This window comes from Squalius cephalus (genome assembly GCF_949319135.1).
Source record: "Squalius cephalus genome assembly, chromosome: 13".
NCBI classification, from domain to species: Eukaryota; Metazoa; Chordata; class Actinopteri; order Cypriniformes; family Leuciscidae; genus Squalius; species Squalius cephalus.
The window spans coordinates 19,777,387-19,801,158 of record NC_137134.1 but is presented as its reverse complement, the minus strand read 5'-3'; the positions used below and the strand labels follow the sequence as shown (position 1 = coordinate 19,801,158).

Genomic DNA, 23,772 nt, shown 5'->3' with positions numbered 1-23,772 from the left:
TCACCCACATACTATTTCTGAGATGACCCCATTCACTAGCAGGGATTTTAAATAGAGTAGTTGGAATTAGCGTGCGTGGTGTGTGCCAGTAATCTTCCTCATTTGAAAACCAATTTGAACTCCAATGTTCTTGTCTTTTGCTTTAATTTTTCTGCAAATGGCTTCCTCTATGAGATATTTTATTTCTCAATTCTTCGGAGAGAGTGGGAGCTTTGAGCTGAAGGCTTCTCTTTAAAACAGCATGTGTGTGTGCACCATTTGCCTACTGTACCAGCCAGTCCTGCGCTCACCCTCAATCTGTCATCTCGTCTCAGCTCTCGAGAGGAGGACGGACTGGCTGACAGATGGGGGGAGCGTTGGGAGTCTCAGTCGCCGTCACTTCGCTCGATCCGGCTCTGATCTGGCACCCCTGCGGTTGAGCGAACAGCAGACACATATAAATCTGTAGGCTTTAAAGCTAGCTTTCATCACGAAACTGCACAGCCATTCTGACACTCCGTGCAGTACGTAGATATACTCCACCCTTGTTATAAACTATACGGAATTGGTAATAGAGAAAGACACGAATGAGTAGTAGGCCTAAGGTGGCAACACAAGCTACTAACACAATTAAATCTGTTCCCAAAGCTATCTATCTATCTATCTATCTATCATATAGTATAGCTCTTATATAGTAGCTCATAGCTTTTCATAGTAAAATATATATAACTTGCAAATTCCACATGGGATAAAGTCACACATAGACAAAAAACACAAAATACACCAAAAAATTCATTTTTTTTCTTTCAATTTATTACCTAAAAAAAGAAAATGTCCTATCACAAGTCACACTGAAATGTATTGCTTAAGAAAAAAATATATTTAGATATTTTCCTTTTTTTTTTTTTTACTCGATTATTTCCATTATATTCCACAAAAACAAAACAGGGCACAGCAACGCCCTTTTTTCCCGCCTTCTTCCCACTTTAAAAAAAGCACAAAGAAATACATAATTCACAGTTACCATTTTGGTTTCATAAATTAATACAGTCACACATGTGCTACACCGGTCTATAGCTAGAACATTGTAAATTGTTTTTTTTTTTCTTGACTCTTGTAATCAGTTTTCATTGGCTACAAGAAAGAACAGGCAACTTAAATGATGTGATCAGAACTCCAACAAACTATTGAAAATGCCCCCCGTTCCCTCCCTCCACCCTCATTCAATTACCCTATCCTAAAAATCAGATCATCTCCTATGCTTTTTTTCAGTTTTCACTTCTTTTTTTTTTTTTACCGCTTTACATATAGGTGAGGCACACACAGAGTATATTTCATACATATATAAAAATTAAATAATGATTTTCTTGGGGGAAAGGGAGAAATTGTCCTTTTAAGTCATTTATCTGAGAAGGGAAGTGCATGTTGTCAATGTGTCCTTAAAGGACTTCTCGGTTGAGAGTTAGGGCACTTTGTCACTATAGCACTGCAGTTGAAACTTCCTTTTTTCAATTCAAATTTGTTGCTTCTTTGTAGGACAGCAGGGATCAAGGGACGTAATCAAACAAACAATGGAACACACTGATGGAACCTGTTTAACCTCCAGGTTGTGACTTGTAACAATCATAAAAGACAATATTCTACCAGAGCTCCTATAAATTGATAAAAACCTGCATAAATGCGAATAATTTGTTCAGAATTTTTTTTTTTTTTTGTACACACCGATAGGGCAAAACTTTAAGGCACCGAAGCCTTGACATAATAGAGCCTCCACCTCCTAAACACAAAAATTGCCCCAGAAAAAGTGATGCTTTAACAAAAACACAGGACAAAAACAAAAGAAACATCCCTATGTTGTCCACCACTCTGCAAGTGTTTAGATAATGAACGTTAAGGCCACTTGAACAGAAAAAAAAAAGGAAAAGACAATGTTCCCTTTCAGGTAGGTAATCTCATTGCAAACTCAGTGAGTGCAACATCGATGTGGTTTAGGACATTTTCACGTTTATTTCCAAGTAGTCATTAGGGGCGAATGTTGGTTGGTTAGTCTCCATCTGGACAGGTCAATGGGAGTGTTGGGGTTTGCTCTGAGAATCCCTTGGATGTTGAGAGTAGAAAATATTCCATTGTTCCTCGGTTAGTCCAGAAACGATCCATGTACAGTAGAATTCCAGTCCTGTTTTGGTTTGCAACTGATATGTAACATCACGTTTCCAAATCGAAATCTGGGTCCCCTCCCCCCCACCCCATTTTCCACAAATTCATGCTTGTATATCTTTTCTTTTCAGCACCAGTTTCTCAGTATTGTTATTATTATTATTTTCTACAAAAAAGGATCAGGATAATTCACACTTTTGCATGCAAAGAGAAATCCCATATAGCAGCAGAACCGTCTGTCTGTGGAACGCCTGATTGAATATGTCAGTACGTCTATATATGAGGCACTATCAGAGTGTAAAGGGGGGAGATACGCTCCAGTCTGGATGTTTACGTGGGAATCTGCAAAGAAGTTGAAATTGTGTCACAACTGTCAGTGTTTGCTGGAATAAAACCATTGAACGGCGGGTTGTTTTAGTTGAGTGCATAAATGAGAGATTCCCCTCTGCCATTATAATGCACATTTGTAAACTATTCCTCTGGCACCCCACCACTCTCTCTATTATACACATTTAGACAGTAATGTATTTAAATGATTATAAAACATCAGATTCATTTCACAGCGTGACTTGAGCCTTGCTGAGCAACTGCTGTTTTACATTTGGTTAGTTGGTTTGTTTGATTTTGCGGAGGTAAAAAAGAAAAGTCGTTCTTATATATATATATATATATATATATATATATATATATATACTAAAAACAACCAACTTCACAAGCCTCGCATCTTCAATCACATCAGCATATTTTTGTTTCGTTTCATATTCTAGTTTCCTACTTGAACCTCTGACTCTACTGAGCTGTTGTTGAGAAAGACTTTTTTGTATTTTTTTGTACATTTATATACTAAACATGCACTGTGCCATTTCTTGCTTATGTTATGATATCATTTGTCTATTTCAAATCACAGGTGTGTGTGCAAATGAACCCTCCTCGTCTACAAGATAAAAAACCTGAATGCTTTGTGGGTAATGCTACATATTGTTTCAGAAATCATCATGATTCAAGAAAAACAGGACTTTAAAACAAAGATAACCCCCTTCAAATGATTCTTGAACTGTGAATGCCCATTCGTAACGAAAAACGGAGGAAGTAGGATCAGTATCTGATTCTTGTCAGTTCATCATGCCTTTAATTTGGCATGTATGGATCTTCCCCCAGGATAAAAAAAGAAAAACATAAAAAAGTAAAGAGAAAAACAAATCCCAACACCGATGACGTCTGCTATGCTCATTTGTGTTTACTTCTTGGACGTTCAGAGTCCAAATTCTGTCTATTCATCAGTCCAATCCATATCCAAACATCGTCATTTGGAAATTTAGTCTGTTCCAAGATCGTAGTCTATCAAGGACGTAAGGTAAGTAAAAGTCTGTGAATCTTCCTTTGTGTAAAGTCTTTGTGGTCACAGGATAGACGAGGAGTAAAGCCTACCATATTCTGAATGTACGTCTGTGTGTACAGTCTTCGGAAATTCTCCTCTCTAAAGTGTAAACCCCAATCTTCCTTGAAAATGGTGCAACCATTGCGGCTTCAGGCCATGATGAACTCCGATTTCATATCAGCTTTGACGTCGGGCTTCCACACAGAGTCCTCAAAGTCCAGGTCCAGGGAGCCTTCGCTAGACATACTGCTGTTGCTGTTGCTGCGCCCGGCCTTGCGGTTGGGGAGCCAGTGGTACGGGGCACGAGAGTCTCGCCGGGCCTTCCTGCGCAGACGCTTCTGCTGCATGAGCAGCTGCAGTCGCTCCACCTTGCAGCGTGTGGCACGGTTCTCCGTCTGACGCAATCGGTCTCCTAAAGAACCAAGGAGAAAGAGTAAGAGTTAGAGTCTAGAGTAAAAAAAAATAAAGAAGTCAGTCAAGCCTTGAATTGTTGCTTCAGACTACTTGGCACTGATTAAATTAGTATAAACTAGCTAAAGTTGCTAAGAATGTGCAAAACTACATAGTTCCAAAATCAAATCCTGAGTTACATGCCATCTTAAAATTGCAACACTCATGACGAGACACTAAAAAAACCATGAAACAATGGCCAAAGACGTTCGTTTGAATGTGTATGGCTGTGATGGGTAAGAAATGTGTTGAAAAAAAGACAATTTGTGCATGTCAATAAATAATGTCATGTAAATAATAACAATAATCATCAATAAATGACTAGGAGGTTGTTGAATGACTAGTTGACCACTGTGACTCATCCCTAGCTGGCGCACCAAAGCATTCAGGCAGAGCTGGTTGACCAAGAAATACTTCATTCGCATTTGAGCATCTGATCCCAAGCTAGATCCACAACCCCGACAAGCATCCAAAACACAACATAAGGTAGTGACTATCTACGCTATGTTTTCAGCAGGGGGAAGTGCTGGTGCAGTACACATATTTGGTCTAGGACAGAATGACTCAGTGCTTTGGATCCCGACTGCTGATCCTGCTGAATGTTATCAAAGGCCGGGTGCTGGATAAATAAACTAAAGTCTGAGTGGTGACGTCAATGTTCTTAAAAAGGCATGCTGCGATTACCTCCGGCCAATCACCCTCTCTTTTTTAGTCAGTACAGAAATAAGCACACTCTGCTGCCGTCTCATTTTAGAAGAGCATCTCAGTATGTGGCAGCAAGTCCTCTCTTCCCTTATCAGAAGTGGCTCTGGCAGGCGTGTCCTTGAGATAGGCAAAAGGGAGACGTGCATTCTCATAAAGGAACCTACATGCCCGCAAGGAGACCGACGCCCACAGGTGCATGTGCACACACATTCCTAAGCGATACAATTTCTATAACAGGAAGCAAATACCTTGCAATTTCTAATCTCCATTCTAAACCTTTCTAAAGGTTTTAGTGGCTAAATGCACCAATTTGCATGAGGGGGTTTTCCACTCCACAGCTCAACCCTAAACCTTTCATTTATAAATATATTCAAGAGAATGGAAGAGAAAAAGAAACCACAATCTATTAGCCAGCTCCATTAGGAACTATACCAGAATTAAATAATGAAATAGCCGGCTAGAATGTCAATAATCCCGAGCACAGACTTTCATCGCATGTGCTCCGCCACACATACGCACACAGCACCAGCAGCAGTAGCTTTTAACATGGATCGATGGCAAATTAAAAAGACCTATTGATTAAACCTTAGCTCTAGCGCAGCAATCCATCTCCAGGCGAGGACACTGCTATTGGCTTTCAATAGAAAATGCAAGCGAATGGAAATTGTAAGCGAAGTAAGCCACCCCCCCCCCCCCTTTCTTTTCCTGGCCTGAGCTCATTGAACGAGTAATCACCCACCCAACCCCCCAATACCAAGACCCCCACCCTCATATGCACACATGGTTCACCCCTCCCCAATACCTCAGGAGAGAAAGACAGACAAGGAGGTAGAGTGAGAAAGACAAGCTCTGGAATTCCACCCAGATCGCAATAGAAAAAGAGTTCAGATGCATATTCTCATTCGCTAATCAATTTCATCCACCTCTCCATATCAAAATGAAATCAGGATTTTGTGTGGCTTTAATTTCCCCCTTTACATAATACCTTTCCGGGGTGGGCGGGTTTGAGCCATCTAGGAAGGATTTGCGATACAAATGTAAGTGGTAGTTTTAATCATTTGGATATTTGTAGAGAAAGAACAGGCTGTACAAACAACAACAGAGATCCACCAAACAGTTCCTTCCTAACCTGGTTAGACAAATCAGATTTGGGGCTTTCTCTGGCTTTTTAGCATGATTAGAGAGGTTCTGGTCTTATAGGACCTTACAGGTTATGAAGGTCTTTGTTCGACAGCACAAACTCAACAGATAAAGCATTCAGAAAGGTTTCTATCGTTACACTATTGTTTTTCTCCTTCATCTGCCCTTTCAAAGAGTCTCGCTGCAACTCTAGGCCTCAAAAGTAGGCCAGCTACCTCACCTTGCAGCCTGTCAGCTCTTCTCTGCATACCAACTGGGGCTGGTGAAAAAAAAACCTTGCTGCATAAGGCTGCGGTGCCCCAAGGGACCTAACTACAAAAAAAATCTGCGAGGGAAAAAAAAAAAAGCAGAGGAGCTCATTAACGGCACTGGGCACGGCATGCCACTGTCAAGGTATTGTATGAAGCTTACAATGGTCTCAAAGACATTAAGGCAGACCCTGGCTACTAAGCCAAGTTCCTTTTTGTTCTTTGTGAGAATTTGTGGCCTCTGCCAATGTCCTTTCTCACACAGTCGCCCATTCAAACAGATCCACGGACACTGTAAAAACATCACCACTAGTTTGGCATGGCTTGGGGACTGTGCTGCAAGGAAAAACAAACTTAACTTGAATGTTTCGAACAACCCCCGCATCATTATAAGGACGAGCGTGGCTGCCCGGGGGGAGACTCAATGCACCCGTTTAGGGGGGTTATTATTAGGCTGTGGCATGGCTCACCAGCCTGAAGCCATCCCAACAGATCCGCCTAAGCTGTCGTGAGTGCAAAAAGAGTGAACGGCTGCGGTAGGGGGGCTGGGATACACTGGGAACAAAGGCAGAACAAGCAGTGCTCTCCCTTTTCTGTCCCTTCGTGCTTCCTAGACCCCTCCCTATGCTAAGGTTTGGACTCATACACATATGAGGGGGGGGTGGGCGGACAAGAACAGAGAGTAATTTTGCTGCCAGCAACGATTGCAAGTGAACATCATGGACAGAAAAAGCCCCTCCCCCTGCATTCACCCTCTCTGCCCTTCCCTTCCTCCCCTCATCCTCCTTCGCCAAAGATGCATTGTCTCAGAGCGAGCCGTGTGTGCTGCAGTGTCCTCACTGCGCACTTGGCATTCTCAGGCCTGCGGCTCAAATTAGGGGGGTTGGGGCAAAAAAAAAAAGGGCTTGTGACAAGCTCTGCCCGAGCTTCAGGGGAAAGGAACAGGGGGAGGAGAGGACAAAACAACCCTGGCCCCGCCTCCTGCCACACAGCTGTTTGGGCCCGCGCACGAGATATACACCTGGCCTTCTTTCTTACCCCCTCCCCCCAGCACCCACATCCACCCACGTCCCTCCTCCTCAATACAGCCTCGTGACGGAGACCTCAGAGGACCATAAATTAAGACAGAAATAGGCAAATGAGAACAAGCCATGGAGGGTGGAAGAGATTACACAAAAAATCCCTCTGGAATCTAAAAAGTAGCAGCGTGCAAAAAGCTGGGATGTTATGCTCTCGCCTCGTGCTTTTTGAAGGGAACGAGCTGATGTATGAGAATGTATTGATCCCTGCATGGAGGGAGAAAGATTCAGGCCAAGTGCTGATAACCACGTGAGAGAGGATAATGGAAAGGAGGAGGATTAAGAATGAGGAGAGAGAGAGAGAGAGCAATGGAGGGAGGATTTTTACCCAATCGATGAGGCTGTTGGCCTGTCTGCAGGTATTAGGTCAGTTAAGCAGGGTTTTGGGTAAACATTAAGCCCAACCCAATGTGTCGGCCCACAATACAGAGATCTGGCAGTCTCTCTGAGCTTTCCTTTAAACATTGATCCATTAAAGATCAGCTTAATTAACACTTGTCTTCGACTTGTTTGTTTGTTTGTCTTGATAAGTCTTCTGATCTTTTCGAGTCTGGGTGCAGCAATCACTCTACATCAAGGGGAGATGTCTTGGCAGAGGAGGAGGGAGTTACACAAAAGTATGTCACAGTGTGTCAGACATCAAACTTTGGCCTCTAATGGTCCTTTTTTGTCCAGTGCTACTGATTTCCCCAAACATAATTTGAAAATGCAATACACTCATACAATGAGTTGAATATGCTTCCTCTCAGATGATAATGTTTTTAATTTAGGTATTCAAATTTATTTTCATATATTTTTGGAGGCATAAATGTAAAAATTCTGTCAAAAAACCTGATTTCTGATTCCTGATTTTAAACTGAAGAAAAAAAAGAAACGAAAAAAAAAATAATCACATGAAAAGAATAAAATTTGTAAAATATTTTATATTTTTAATAATAATATTAATAGTGATTATATGTTAAATAATGTTGTTACTTAAAAATAATAATGTTGTGAAAATACTGTAACACAATTACTTCACTGCTTATTAATATTTAAAGAGTCATGTAGAGTGACTATTTAAAATAATAAAATGGGAAATGGTGGTTAAATGAAAAACTTGGTAAAAAGTTTTTTTATAGATACAAAGAGTACATTTCTAGAACATGGCATGTGTTTTAAACAATTTTAAAATATATTCTTTATTGTGAGCACTCTTAAAGTTCATTGACCAATCTATAGGCATTTATAGCATTTGCGCTGTCCAACCAAAACTCCTCAGGATCTTCTAACAAAGTGACCAGCTTTGCCCCCAAGAAAATACTATTTTATAGTTTGCAATGTTCCTGTTAAGATGTACTCTGAGATCAGTAGGTACTCCTGTTCTATAGGCCAGCTGTAGCTAACTCCCAGAGAGCTGGGATGGGCGCCAGTGTTGCCTCTGGGTTGGGAGGAGCTCGGAGTGGGTGCACAGCATAGGCATTGTGTTCAGCCATCTGCACCCCTAGCAAGAACTAAACCAGGGGAGCGGCCAAAGCCTGACATCTCCATTGCTTCTCTGATGCGATGGCATCAATGACCCGGCAGGGAGCCATGGTCTCAAATGACCACAATTTGCATACTAGGAGCAATAAAAGACATCGGATATGGCTAGCCATGGCCCACGCCTGATGAGCAGCTAAGGATAGTCAGCCTGGGGGGTTTCTTACATGCTTGTTGGCAGTGAGCAAGGAGGGGGAATGAATTATTTAACCCCCGGTTGAGCTGGGCAGGTCAGAGCACCACAGTGACACGGTGAGAGCCCTGGGGCACTTGATCAAGCAATCCGCACAGAGGCAAACTGTCTCTTTTGGGTTAGGAAAAGAACTTGGCAATGTTTAAGCACCAGGGAACCCAGGACAAAGAGGACTGAAATCTTGACATTTCACATCGCCGCAGTATGTACACAGCAGCCAGGAGCGTTTGCTTTCGGTCGGATTAAATGAGCGAGGGGAGGAATTCAAGCACCCTTCCTTGTTCTTTCTCTCTCACCCTGCTAAAATACAGCTCCACCCTGACGCTCTTGCACAGCCCAAACTAAACTAACCTGAGCTGACAGATAGTACAGAACATTGAGGGGCGAAAGCATTCCTGCACTATCCGCCCCCTCCCAGTTTGAAACTTGTTTCATCCCCCTTCCCTCCCTCCATTCAGCGCAGTGGCCAGGCAACACCAAATCTAAAGGCCAGTCCTAAGTTTTAAACCTACAGGCATTCATTCTTTCACACTCTCTACACAAAAGGCGAGGCCTGTACACTACTGCACTATTTGAGCACACTAGGTCAAACAAAGGGGCTGCCTGCAGTGGGCAAAGTGGTCTGAGAGACCCCGGCGAGCACAGGAATTTGAGTCAAGAATAGCCGACCCTCTTTGCAGCCCCAGCTCTCCATCCCCCATATTCTCTCCAACCTCACTGCAAACACTGACTACAGTCTGTCAAAGCCAAATATATAGAAGAACAGTGTGCATAGATGGATGTCTAAACAAGTATGGTGGGGATATCGGGTTTGTTTGGTCTGCAATCACATCAAGTAGACAGTGTACTGAGAAATGATGATACCCTGGCTAAAAGTATGTGACATTTCAAAGGGGTCATGAAAGACACAGGTGTCTGTCCAATGTAGACAAGTTGGTCACCAGGTGCTGAGAGATAAAGGTCTTAAAGAGCTCAAAACAAATGTCTAGCGATCTCCCAACAAAATCTCGACCTACACCATGGGTTCACAAACATGTTGACAAGCAAAACAGTTTTGTCCAGAAAATAGGCACAGCGTCCTGCCATTTTTTTCTCTCTTGCCCAAGAGGAAGTGCCAATTAATCAGTGGGCAGTCACTGGCCGGATATAAACAACAATTTTATGAATGGACTCTTGGTATTTTCCCTCCGCCTCCTCTTGCTGACTTTCAAACACAATGAGCATTCTCTTGGAGCTCATATTTATTGTGTAAATCTCTATTTAAAGGCTGATGTGAAAACAAGCGTCCATTGAGTAGCCCTGGCTCTGACTGCCGAGACAGTTTTTGCAGATGAGCAAGAAGGGAACCAGTAGGATGGCCCATTTAATTTCAATGTGGGATCACAGGCCAATGACTGAGTATTATGCAAGCAGAAGAGGGGTTAACACACGGGAAAAGTATGCATCATCTCAAAAAATGCGTAGGATTCCTAACCCCTTTGTGAAAATCGAGTGACCGAAGTTATTCCACCCAAGTAGTTGATGATATGTTTTCATATTGTGCAGTGTTAGCTTGGTATGCTTTTAATCTAGTCTAGATTGATAACAGGCCCGTGCTTTGAACAGTGCGAGGATGATATTTCTTCATTATCTCTGTACTCTCCAACAGTGGTGTTTCATGACAGAGCAGTTCAATTTCCTTCTCAGTGCTAAAGTGAGCTGCCCCAGATAATCAGTTTTTACCAGACAGAGCAGGGTACCTGCCACACGTCTGTGAGCGCTATCTCGCTTCGTTATCTCTCTCGCTCTGGCTCTCTGCCTTCTTCCTCTTGGTAACAGAGTAGTCCACCCCCATTCTTTGCCTCTCAGAGGAAAGAGGACACCGTCAGCACAGAGACAAAGCCAGACATGCTGTGGCTGCTGGAGCATGACTACCAGGGCCTGAAAGAACAAGCCTAGTTCCTTCTCCACCTCTCTAACATCTTCACTTTTCTTATCCTTACACCCTTGTCTTGGACCTTCTGAAGCTATGTTAACACTGCCTTGGATTTGAATACTGAACCTCTTGGCTACAATCTAAATACTTTTAGCTACAGTAAACACTCCAGGACATGCATCACTTACAAGGCCAAATTCAGGCAAATGCAATAAAACTTACCGGGAGGCTTGCACATGCGGATCTGGCTCTGGCACTGCACCAGTGGGTGGAGGGTGGGCTGAGTCTCAGAGGGCACTCTGGTAGGCAGGCCGGTTAGTCCGGGAGTGTGGGGAGGTGAGGGCGGTGGTGATGGTGCTGGCGAACTTGGGCTGTTGCACTGGGTCTGGTAGCGGAGCTGCGTGAGTGATGGTGGCATGCCCTGGTAATGCCTGGTGGCACTCAAAAGGTCATTCAAGATTTGGAGGATGGTGCCTATGTCCCGCCTGGGACGTCCGGTGCTGTCCTGACAGTTGGGATGCAAAGTGCCTTAGGGAAGAACCAATATAGATATTAGATATACATTATAGATATAGGTTAATTAGATTACATAAATCTTCTATATATAAAGAAGAATATTTAAATCTTCTATTGAGAAGTTGTACCTGAAAATGTTCCGGAAAAGACTCCAGGAGCATGGTTCACAAAACTTTCAATGATAGCGCCTGGTTTGCGGGACCGCGAGGGAGTGTTACAGTTGCCAGACGTCTTTGCTGGGCAGTTGGCCTGTGCAAAATATGGGCAATGGTCAACACTCAGTATGGTTTTTACATCTTAGTGCATCTTATCTAATTGGTAAATTAACTATTGCCATTATTATACAAAATTACTGAATTGGTAAATATAGGACAAACAGTGGCTCACCTCTGGACAGGAAGCTGCAGGACTGGGGCTGCTTGGAGAGGTGGGACAGGCCGAAGATGGTTGCGGGGAGTGAAGAAAACTTCCAGGGAGTTGAGAGGGGTTCAATGGAGGGCTACAGTGCCCTGAGGCTGAGGTGGGGTATATGGGAGGAACAGATGGGATAGAGGGGGAAGGTGGGAAGGCCGCAGGGTTAGATGGGAGCTTTGTGTTTGGATGGTGAGGATGTGGGTGCGGGTGATGTGGGTGGGGGTTGTGTGAAACCCTCGCCATCCCAGAGGCAGAGCCCGAAGCTCCATGAGACTGTCCTGTTGTGCCTTCTGGACTCCCGCGTGATATGAGATGCCGATGCTGTAACTGTGGGCCGCCCGAGTGCTGCGCTGCCAACTGCAGTTGGACAAACATCATATGATCGCCTACTCGCAGAGCCAGGGTTAAAGGAGACCGGCCAGACAGGAAATCGCTGACCTGTGAACAGGAAATGAAGAGGGGGGTGGCTTTGGTTATTCCATTTGTACTGCTATAGACTGGAAAAGAATTTGGCAATATGACTGAATGCCTTTTTATGAATAAGCAGAAGTATACAAAAGGCACACACATACACACAATACTCTACCATTCAGTACACCCACGAAACACTAACTTCTGTCTGGCCCCAGGCCTGAAAAATCAGCCATAGAAACAGGATGCAGACCCACTCGCCACACAGTCACATAATAGCTAATTGTTTGAAAGGCTGGACCGGAAAGGCTTGTCCATTTTAGGAGTACCCAGAATGGTAGTTGAGCCAAGGGTCTCTCCGACCCCTTGAAAACAAGGCGAGAAATACAGAGTGCTGACTGACCTGTTGTTAACCTTTTGAATCACTGGGGTCTACCCTCCATCGTTTTTTCTTTAGCTCTTTTGCTGATCTATTTTTCCATCGAACAGCCACTCTCACAGTCGAGTGACCTTTACCACTCTGTGCATTTCACTGACAGACGTGGAAAGCTAGACACAGAGACCCTTTTCCATCTTTAAGAAGGATAAAAATAAAAATAAAAAATAAATCCTCCTTGATATCCATGTTTGAATATGAACTCATAAAATTAAAAGAAAATACACTGAATATCCTGTCAAGTTTGATTGCAACCCATTTAAATGTCAATTGTGAAATTGGTGGCTCACCCCAGAGTGAGGGTGGATCCCATCCCTGACTGACAGCTGTCTTGTGAATTGATTTGCATCTAATGCACAAATTAGACACCAACAAAAGGTTCCTATAATTACTCTACTTCCATTGCCGTATAGCGGAGTGACTTTGTAATAGGACAAAGGCTTTGAATATCAGCAGCAAGGAGGGCGCTGAACATCCAAGCACTAATAATTAAAATTATTTGGGCTTGCGAATCATCAAGTAAAGTGTGCCAGACCCCACATTAGCCTTACAGATCAGTCATCATAAAGCCCAAGCATCTCACTGACTCACTGAAAGCCCAGACTCATCCCACATAATGAGAGAGTGTGTGAGCCCCCATAAACCAGTAAAAATGCCTCTGAAAGGTGAGGACACGGTCTGCATAGACATTCCCCACAACAGCCGTCAGTTTGAGTCACGCAGACCTTTGTCAATACATCGGCCAGCCCACACGCTTCTGGTGCAATAAACGAATGACCACAAGGACACAGTGGGTTTACAGATCTTCAGTTTTCACTTACACGGCATCTGAGAAATGCGTGTGCAAGTATACAGTTAAAAATGCGTTTGTGGTGTTTTAAGTGTTCTTGTCATGACTAGAAAAACTAAGAAATATTAACAGACCATTATGGAGAGTCTTGGTGGTTGTGGAAGAACGCTCATATTTAATTATTAGTTTCAGAAATTCCAGACTTTGGTTAGATCTGTAACACTGCTATATAGAATCTGTCAAGTGTACGGAGCCTGAAGTGTCAACATGTAGTCTATAATGCCTAAAATGGACAAGGAACTCGAAAGAGACTGCAAGTGTACGTTTGCACAGGTCTCTTTGTTCTAAAGGCCACCAACTATCTCTCGTCAAGGCACTCAGACCAAGTTCTATAACCGAGCGCACTTGACACTGGCTTGGAAATGCCGGAGGCCTACCTGGATCCACCATTTCTTCACTCACTACATGAAAAATAAAAATAAACAAACTACAGATCTGAAACTCCAAACAGGCACACAAGGAATCGGTGACCACATTTTTTTTATTATTATTCGCAGAACTGGAATGCCAAAAATTCAACATTAATCATTACTTGTCTTTTACATATTAGCTTAACATTTAGGCTGTACAATGCAGAAAAAAGATAACTGTTATTTTTACGTAATTTTCTAGGTAAAGTATCCGTAAAACAATTATTTTTTTAGTTATTTGAAACTAAATTGAAAATATCTAGACTGATATTTTTCTGAGATCTCTAGGACTTGTTTTCAAAGGACTTTTGTTTTACTGCATAGGCAGATTATTCGCTTTTAGTATAAACAAGTTCACTGAAAGTGAACAAAATCTGCCAGATCATGACTTAAATGGAAACAAATCTTAACATCTCATGCAGAGTTTCTTCTAATGTAAATTGATCTTGTTTTAAGGATTTTTAGACATCTTACTGGAAAAAAAAAGTCAAAAAGAATTTAAAACACTTCTTTTTTGTTGCATATCTTCATTCATTTCGCAAATTTAACACTAAATTCAGTGCAGAAAATGCAGGAAAAGTCTGCATATTCTGTTTGGGTTCATTTAAAAGGTAACAAAGGTAGATACTGACATGTCTATGGCAACAAGTTACCATGTTGAAGAATTCTATACTTGTATAAGCCAACATTGGTTCACCTGAAACTGACTAGCGCTACTATTCCTTTATCTTTGCACTTCGTCCATTTTGATTTGTTGGGGAGGCATTTTGCTCTGCAGTGGGCTGCGGTTGCTATGCAGTGAAGAGCGAGTGAAGGAGAGAGAAAGAAAACATGATAAGGGGAGACAGGGGAGGAGGGCTGGGGGAGAAACCTTGTAGCGAGAGAGAGGGTGGAGGGGTGTAAGGATGCCAGTAGATGCTGATGAAATATTCAGTGAGAGTACGCCTCTGGCTCCTTCCGTTTTTTTTCTCCCTCCCAACTCTATAGCTGACAGTTTTATTTATTGGGGTCCCTGCGGTTCAAGGAACTCATTTTCAGGCGGTTTCTTCTGTAGCACAGGAGATACGGGGCAGGAGCTCGGAACAGCACCAGGCTGACGTTCACCCACAGTCTGAATACACCCATCTATGAAGGGTCAAATCAGAAAACAGGTTCTTTTGATACCAACCATTACTAAAAGACTACTGGTCACCTATCAAAGGCCTCAGCAAACACGGAAAGTTCAAAACCAGCTTATTAACCCTCATCATCGACTGGCTGGTTTTGAACGCACCAGGGGGTAGTATAGCCTAGTCCTTAGGAGCACGAATGGTGTGGATGCAATAACAAGCTCCTTTACAATAATCAATCACTCGCATCTTTCTTCAAACCCTGAAGAGACGGCTACTTTTAAAGATTTCACTCGAGGGGTTTGACCTACTCAAGGTCTACATAAGATTGAACGCTGAGGATTCAGTGGGTAAAGGCTAAATTCGATCATCCAGAACTTGCATGGAGTCTCTTTCCATCATGTCTGTAGACCAAAACTAAATCATTTTAAGGCACAGACAGAAACGATTGCCTTAAGGGGATAGTTTTTCAAAAAACGAAGATGCTGTCATCATTTATTCAAAAGATTTTTTCTGTTGAGCACAAAAGAAGATATTCTGAAGAATGAAAATATTAGGTCCAATTGAAAAGACTTTTCAATTTAAAAAGCACAGAGATTTTTTTTTTAAATATCTTTTATGTTTTCCACATAATAAAGAAAGATGATACAGGTTCGGAGGAACATGAGGTAAGTGACAACGGCATCTTCCTTTTTTGCTTCTGCCGTGTCCCCTCTTCCTCATTCTCTGAGCTCCGGGTGACCATCAAAGATATGCGGCGTGAAAGCGCAACACCTTTTTCCTCAGATGACTGAACAGATTAGTCTGGGTAGGCGAGAGACTGAGTCAAAACAGACGTGTCGCACTTGCAGCCAACAGGATTCAAAATATCTACAATCATGGGAATCATCATTAATTAATGACTAAAAAAAAAACATTTTGAGAAAGGTCACAGAATAAAGAAACACTAAGAATGACAAATATAAGAAACAGTGCTAAAAAAGTAACAGCTCAGTACAGAAGAGGAGTTTAACTCTGATTACAAAAAGCATGTGGCTTGGTTATCGGCTAAAGAGAAGTTCTCCATAGTCCCCCTCCCTCCCTCCTTCCTTCCTTTTCAGTTCAGTCACGAAACTGAGCACTTCAATCACAAAGGCGGATGGGAAACAAGAACAGTCACGAATCAAAGTGATTGCCCATGTCAACTTAGTCCCCCTTGGATCGGGAGTGCTCTCTGTGCAAACACACATAGGCATGGCCCTGATCACAGATCAGATGAATGCAAACGAATATCTCCTCCCATGTGCCAGCTGTTCACACAACATGCCAAAACCCACCTTTTCCATTTCAAATATTTGCTAAATCAAAGAAAATTCATTGTGGATATGGCACGAAAGCCATCGACGTCCCGTGTAGCCTTGCCACTCAGTGTGACGTGCGATCCCACTGCTTCTATTTTTGTCTTCAATCTATACCTAGGATTCTGACTCATCACTGTCCTCCCTGGTAATCACATACACTCCAGACCCTCCTCAAGGGTGACGTCACTACGGCCATTTCTCATATTCAGTTCCTCTCATCCCTTGCTCCCTCTGGGAAGGGGGTTGGGCGGGTGGAAACGACAAGGGGGTGACTGAGAGGTGACTCGCTCTATATTGTTGAATCCCATTATTTGCATCTGTCCATTTTCAGACACAATGACAGGCGCCGGACCCATTCTAAAGTGAGTAGGTGGGTGTCTGAAGGGTGGAGAGTTATGACAGGAAAACATCTCTAGTCTGTGGCACTGAGGCTTGCTTGAGGAAACAAACCAATTTGTTATCCCCCAAGGAAAAAGCGAGCAATCTACCTGCCTATAGAGGTGGATTAGCACAGAAACCTCTAATTAATGTACTCCATCGCCGGAAGAATCAGACACCAGTCATTATTTCCAGCAACAAAGCGCTGCTCGAATGCAAAAATGGCGTTTAAATGTTCAAGAGGATCAATCAAGCGGACTGCATAAACTGGGCTATATTTTCCCTTGGAACTAAGAAACTCCTTGATGTCATTCCGTTCTTCCTCTTTAATGGCGGAGAGGGTAAAACTGGAGACTATGGAGAGACACGCGAAACCACAGCAGCTTTAAATTATAGGCCAGAAAAAGCTGTTAGGCCAGAGTTACAAGGGGAAAAATGCCATTCCAATAATTGCAAGCCTTCCCTTTCCATAAAACAGTCTGGTTACGAGGAAGTCTGAGATAGATCTTTCCCTGGAAGCTAACACTGTAGCTCTTGGAATTCTGCTATGTGTATGTGGTCGTCCACTGTAACAACTAAGCCTGACTTTAACTAGCCATACATGACAAGAACGGTAGGTATCATGGAGTGCAGATCACTTTTTACAGGCGTTGTGGCTGCACAATGGTGTTGACTAATTTCAGTTCTGAAGGACTGATATGTCTCACATTTGACAATGTTACTGACTCAGTTCATGTCTGTAACCATGAAGCTACAAAAAAGACACAAACGATGACTAAAAATGACGATTTCTAAAACGGGGTCGTTTCATAAGCAACCAAATTACATTGCTAGCTGCCTAGTGCCTGCAAATAGCTAATTAGATCAGAGAAAAAGCGCAACTAACGTTTGCACGGCACTGCAAAAGGTTTTTTTTTGAAAACGTGAGCCACTTTTAACAGGTTAAAAAGCTTTTCTACAGAAAGAGGAGACACTGCAGCTGCCGGGAGAAGGCATATTGAGCATATTGATCAAGAGTGGTGTACTCCCCTGTCTACCCTTTCCCCTTGTACACTCAACCACACGTCTGTGTCGTCATTACAGATTGGCCCTTTACTCTCCTAAACAAATACACACACTGATGTCACTCACACAAACACAATAACCCAGGATTTCCCAAAATATCAGCAAGAAGATGCAGTGGAGGTGGATTATTTTCATGCACATACAAGTGTATTTCAGAATATATGACTGTCAATATCCAACATTAGATTGGATAACCAATCAAAACATTAAGTGAAATGAGGTAAGCATACACTTTAGATAAAATAGTAGTTGCAGAGTTTCTTTCATTTGAAAGGTGGTGTTTCAATGAAGTGGCTTCTAGGTGGGGTTTGCCTCGGCTCACAGATGTTGCCTAGAAACTGGAAGGTGTTTCTTAAAATATGCGTTGTAAGTGTGTGGAGGTCTTTGAGTTAAAAGCTTAGAAGGGCATCATCTGTATCCCATTACCCTATGTGTCAGTGCAACATCTTGCCCAGTAGAGAGTTCAAAACACACACAAATGATCCTTTAAAAAAAAAAGAGCCAAGTGCGGGTGTTCAGTGCTGCCCTGGCAATTAGGTTAAGTGTACGCACAACTGTCCATTTTAATGGGCCACTGTGTAATTCAAACATCTACTGGGATGACCTTATTAGAGTGAAACCTTACCTGGGTTTCCGTCAAGCTCTCCAGCGCCTGCATTACTGACTGCTCAGGTCTTGATGCTTGAGACTTTAGGAAGAGAGAAATTAGGGTAAACGTAAGTGTGACAAAAAGGATCAACGAAGTACAACAAATATAAAGTAGCTCATGCTATTTTTACCATTAGGCCTGCTTCAACTGTCGGAACCAGCGTTAACTTGCTCCCATCCGTTATTCCCAAATCCTGAAGTTTTCCTGAACTCAGGCGTCTAGAAAGATCAAGGAGATGTTAGTCTTCAAAACTCAAGATGTGAAAAATTCCAGCAAGTTAATTCCAAAACAGATCTGTTTACGACTTTTTTCTGCCAAACACAAAATAAGATATTTTGAAGAATGTTGTATAACTGTTTCTGTCCATACAATGAAAGTCAATGGGGTCCAAAATTGTATGAAAACCTTTAAAAAAAATTTTTTTTTTTTGTTCCACAGAAAAATAGTCACATAGCTTTGGAATGACATGAGGGTGAATTTTGAGTGAACTATCCCTTTTTAACTGTACACAATAACAGCATGAAAATAACAGTTTGGTCTGGACATGATGTACATTTATCTAGATATTATACAAATATAGAAAACAAAGTAAGCTTATACATGTGTAGCCTCTACCAGTAGACAATAAAATTGTCTGATACCAGTGCATAAACAAATCAGCATGTTTAGTCCAAAAACTCCCCCGCATGAATCCAAATGTTTCAAATAAACTGCCTAAATGTATTTTTAACCCACCAATCCTTTAAAAATGTCTGTCCTAGTGGCATAATGTACACACATGTGCTCAGGCTAAATGTCACCACCTCCTGCCGAACAAAGGGACTGAGCACTTGGCCTGGAGGCAGCTAAACCAAACAGAAGAGATTAAGCGACGCTCTTCGTTTTAAAAGGATGATGTAATTTGGTGGTGATTACTTGTGAGGGCTTTTCAATCATCCCAATTCAAAGCACAAACAATGCAACTGTTTGGGTCATTTGCAAGTGACAAAAGAGCTTCTCTCTCACCTCCTAGCTCCACCACCCAAGTGCAATTGTTAGGCAATGTGCTAACTGCCCTGAAACTAACATTGCCTCTTATTTCCTTAACGTTCGCTTAGAATATTCTAACACAGCAGCGCAAGTCCCACTATGAATGCTTTATTCCTCCGACATCAAGTTTATAATGACAATTACTAATGCCATGCATATTCTAACCAAGCAAACGAACCAGTTTAATCAAGAGATTAGGAAAATCTATTTATATGCATGTCCTACTGTCAGCGGGAAACACCTTTGGGCCCTTTATAAGCTGTAAAGCTTATATTGCTTGCATAATGTTTTGAAACAGTAGTACAGTTTCCGATATCACAGGTTTCTAGCGCACCTTGCACATGGTCTAACTGACTTCCACAGCACACTGTCAACAGCTTAGATCACTTTCATTTCTTTATTCAAGAGGCTGTGGATTGCCACAGCAAAAAAAAAAAAAAATTTAATTTAAAAATGTTTTGGTGCTATGCATGCAACAAAGTGAAACAGGGCTATAAGAGCATCTATGGCAAGCCATTTCCTTTACTAATTAGTTACTAGTAGCCTACTTATTCTTGTTCTAGTAAGAGACTACCTTTCTTTGTCATACTAGTACTTATTCCGGTAGTGACAACTATCTATTCAGTAAGTCATCAATTGCTCATTCCTTGCATACTAGTGATTATTGTTTTGCTTGTAGTCAATATCCCAATATTAGAAACTACAAAATGATAGTAACTATTTGAATGGTTAAAAACAACTAAACAGTTAGTACTACTACCTAATGAGTTGAAAAACTGGATTCAAGTACTAGTCAGAAGTGAATGTATGTATATATATATATATATATATATATATATATATATATATATATATATGAACCACAGATCTCCTTACAATTGCAATTGATTACCAGTAACAACAGTAGTTAGGCTACCTGTCATTACTGAAATAGAGTCAAGTAGGTAAAAAATACGCCATAGTATTAAATGAATAAGTACTGGTTACTAACTGATTAGATACTAAACAGTGCTAATTCAATGCACTAGATATCTAATGAATATTTGCCAATGAAGTGGAAAGATTACTACCAGTAGGCTACTAGTGATACAAAACAAGTACTGGTAACACAAAAAATATAAATCCTACTAGTTAGTTCAACTGAATAAATGTTAAAACGGCTTGCCATCGGAGGTGGCTGCAAATCTCCATTAGGAAGCCCAGCAAAAACCAACCTTCTGACTTGCTCTTAACCATTGTTAAACACAAGCAACCGTGCAACCTAACAGTAACACATCAGGCTACTACTCACGTTTCTTTGTGTAGCAGAGCGAGTCTTTCTTTGGGGACTTTCAGTCTTTGAGAGAGTCTTCTCTTTAGCCCTTCCACGGTCTCTTCTGCGGGAAGGGAGAGCTCGAAGCGTGTGCCGGTGGTGGAGTGGATGTACAAATTCATGGGGGGCTCGCCGGAGACGCTCTCGCAGGACGGCGCAGTTCCGCGACTGCTGCAGCTCCGGGCGCTCGGATGCTGGTCCATTCGATAGCCTACGATAGAGGAGACAGGGTCGGTGGAAGCGGACGGATGGACAGGGCTGGATCTCTCAGTGGAAAGCTATCTGTAAAAGCTCTTGGAAAATATTCCCAAATGATTATTCCCGTTTGGTGATCGATCCTGCTGTGAGCCTCCAAATTAATAGCTTCTTTTACAGCAGTATTTAATTCTAATTTTCCGATAGTGCATAAACATGGATATTCTGTTAACTGTAGTCCTTTGTCGTTGACAGTGTACTGCAAAACCAGCGCAACGGTTTCTTTAAACCCCAGCCCTCATCGCGAAGAGAAACTCCAGTGAAACACGCATAATAATGCCCGTTGTTTCGCCGTATCTCGCTTCCACTGTGCAGCTACGGTTACGCCCACAAAAGCGCTGTCCAATCAGAGGAGGCTTCTGTAAAGACGTCACACGCTCGTAGCCAACGAGGGGACAGACTCATCACCCACGTGGAGCACAAACCCCGCCTCCTTTTTCTCCCCACATCGCTGTCCTCATTGAGGACAAATCCAATCTGAGTGGGCGAGGAGCTCCAGTCCTGGAGTTCCAACCTACTCTTACCAATTCCACACCATTCATGAGGCAAACTGTCAAAGTAACAAAAGTCGCCGAATATCACCTTAAATGTTTAAATGGCAACACTAGACGGCATGTTTCCAAAACAACGCATTATAAACAAAAAAAGTGTCTAGGTTGCATATTTGTTTCCCATTATGCAAATTATTCAGTGACTTTTAGGGGTCGAATTTTTTTTTATTTTTTTTTTAGCTTCGTCTTGCGTAATTTTGCGATTTTGGTGTTATATTTGTAATATGTAAAATTTCGTTTGTTTAATCGCGCGACTACATGGCTACTTTCGTCGATACAAACTTGATCTAGGTTTACCTCCATAATTCGCTGTTCTTCTTTTTTAGACATTGATTTATGGGTGATTCTTCAATGATGACATCAGTTTTGGGAGCAGTAAGTAGGCTAATGTTATAAATAAATAAAATTGCATTCAGAAATAAAAGTTAACATGTCTGTGTGTGGGACAAGTTAAATATAGAGAAAATCACCATACAAAACATCTATAAAATCAGTCAATTTAAGTATAAAGCTATAATGATATTGAAGAATCATCCATATGCAAATATCTAATTATACACGCATGTTCTAGCCTGTAATCTGTCTACGTGTGCAGCTTACGTTTGAAAGCTTGTATTATGATTATGATTATCTCTATTCAAATAGTCCTCCATAAAAGACAGTATGCTCTTAAGGAAACGTCGCGTCCCAGACCAGTCATCCAGTATAAGCATCGCTTGGGGCGATACACAAATTGACACTTACGTCAATCACTCATCATGATCTCGTGCCAAATGTGCTGTAAGCTACAGTCTGCAAACGTCTACAGATGGTTGGGCCAGCTATGATATAACACCTTATCTAAAGAAACTACTGATAAAAAAAAGAACTTGTTTCGGGTTATATGGCAGATCTGTGAAGAAAAAAGAAAAAAAAAACTCTGGCATAATGCCCAAGTGGTTGTTCCTTATGCCAGACTTTACAACTTATTCACGTGGTGCATGATCAGAGCCATCACTGAGTTGTGTGAACCAGTGTGAGAAAAAAATATCTATCCATCCATCTACAATTTACGGTGTAGTTTTAGCGCCAACCAGTGACCAAAATAGGTATAAGCCCATTTCCAAGCAAGCGAGGCAGGTCCAAAACAACTTTTTTTTTTTGTCGTATAAGCAAGAAATTAACATCAAGTGGAAGCTTAGAAGCTTAATATTTATTTGCTACTAAAAGGAAAAGTTCACGCAAAATACATTTTTATGTCATTTACCAACATGTTGATCCAAACCCATCTGACTTTCTTCCGTAGAGAACAAAAGGAAACTTAGGCAGAATGACAACCTCAGTATTTTATGGAAAAATATGCTGCATTGAAACCGTGGCAGTATTTTAATTTGAAATGTCTTTAATTAAAATCTCGTTAACTTCCCAAATTCAAATAATTTAAGAAGGTCGGAGCTGGTAGAAATTAATAATAGATTTTTTCTCAAAACAAATGTAAAAAGTCAAATTAAACACGTAACTTGCTTTAAAACGAAACCTAACCTACTGCAAAACTCAAACTGTTGCATAAAAAGTTCAATATCCTTATTAAAAATATGACTCTGACACTTACCAATAATTGTGGCGAAAACTTCAAAGTTTCGCGACAATGTCTCAGAATCCTCCACAAGGTTGCCTAGTTTTGGCATGTATAGAGAAAATATTGATATAGTTTAGATTTGTCCGCAAAAAAATATCCGCTAAGATGTGTCTGGGTTAAATGAATCGGCTTTCCCAGTGCAGACACCGGTTTAAATCCCAAGTCTATTCCAGTGTTCCTGCCATCCGAAGCTACACCGTGTGACAGCATTCGAGCGTCGGAGTTGAAGTACAACACCTCTTTACAAAGCAGCTCATAGAATGGGTGGAGTCTTCGCTTCTTGCGATGTCAGCATGTGATTTAAGGTGGAGGCCTTAAATCACATGCTTTATTTAATTTTTATGGACGTTTCATAACATTTGTATGGATTCACGACAGTAGTTCCACTCAGATGTAATCTAAGAGTGAAAACGAGGTTCAGTTGGATGGTAAAACACAGATATATAGCCAAGTTATAAGACCCGAGCCACCTTAAAAGATGTTAACGTGGAGAAGCCATTGATTTAGCAGGGGCGTGACTATGCCCTGACGTCATAAAGAAGTAACTGGGCAACCAGTCAAGGAAAACACATTGCTTGGATACGAGAGAAGCCTACGGTAAACAACAAACTTACGTGGAATTCGAATCGCAGGAAGTTGGATATAGCAAATAAGCCTACTAAAG

General features: G+C 41.7%; 1 protein-coding gene across 1 annotated transcript; it reads right to left on the bottom strand.

Annotated features, from left to right (window-relative positions):
• Positions 1 to 3,352: 3,352 nt before the first annotated feature.
• Positions 3,353 to 23,327, bottom strand: midn (midnolin). Its single transcript, XM_079891167.1, has 8 exons — positions 23,082 to 23,327; positions 20,664 to 20,895; positions 18,474 to 18,561; positions 18,320 to 18,382; positions 11,669 to 12,133; positions 11,410 to 11,530; positions 10,988 to 11,293; positions 3,353 to 3,926 (listed from the first exon to the last, which is right to left on the bottom strand). The coding sequence occupies exons 1-8, from the start codon at positions 23,155 to 23,157 to the stop codon at positions 3,664 to 3,666; spliced, it is 1,614 nt and encodes a 537-aa protein (XP_079747293.1). The 5' UTR covers positions 23,158 to 23,327; the 3' UTR covers positions 3,353 to 3,663.
• Between the last annotated feature and the right edge of the window lie 445 nt (positions 23,328 to 23,772).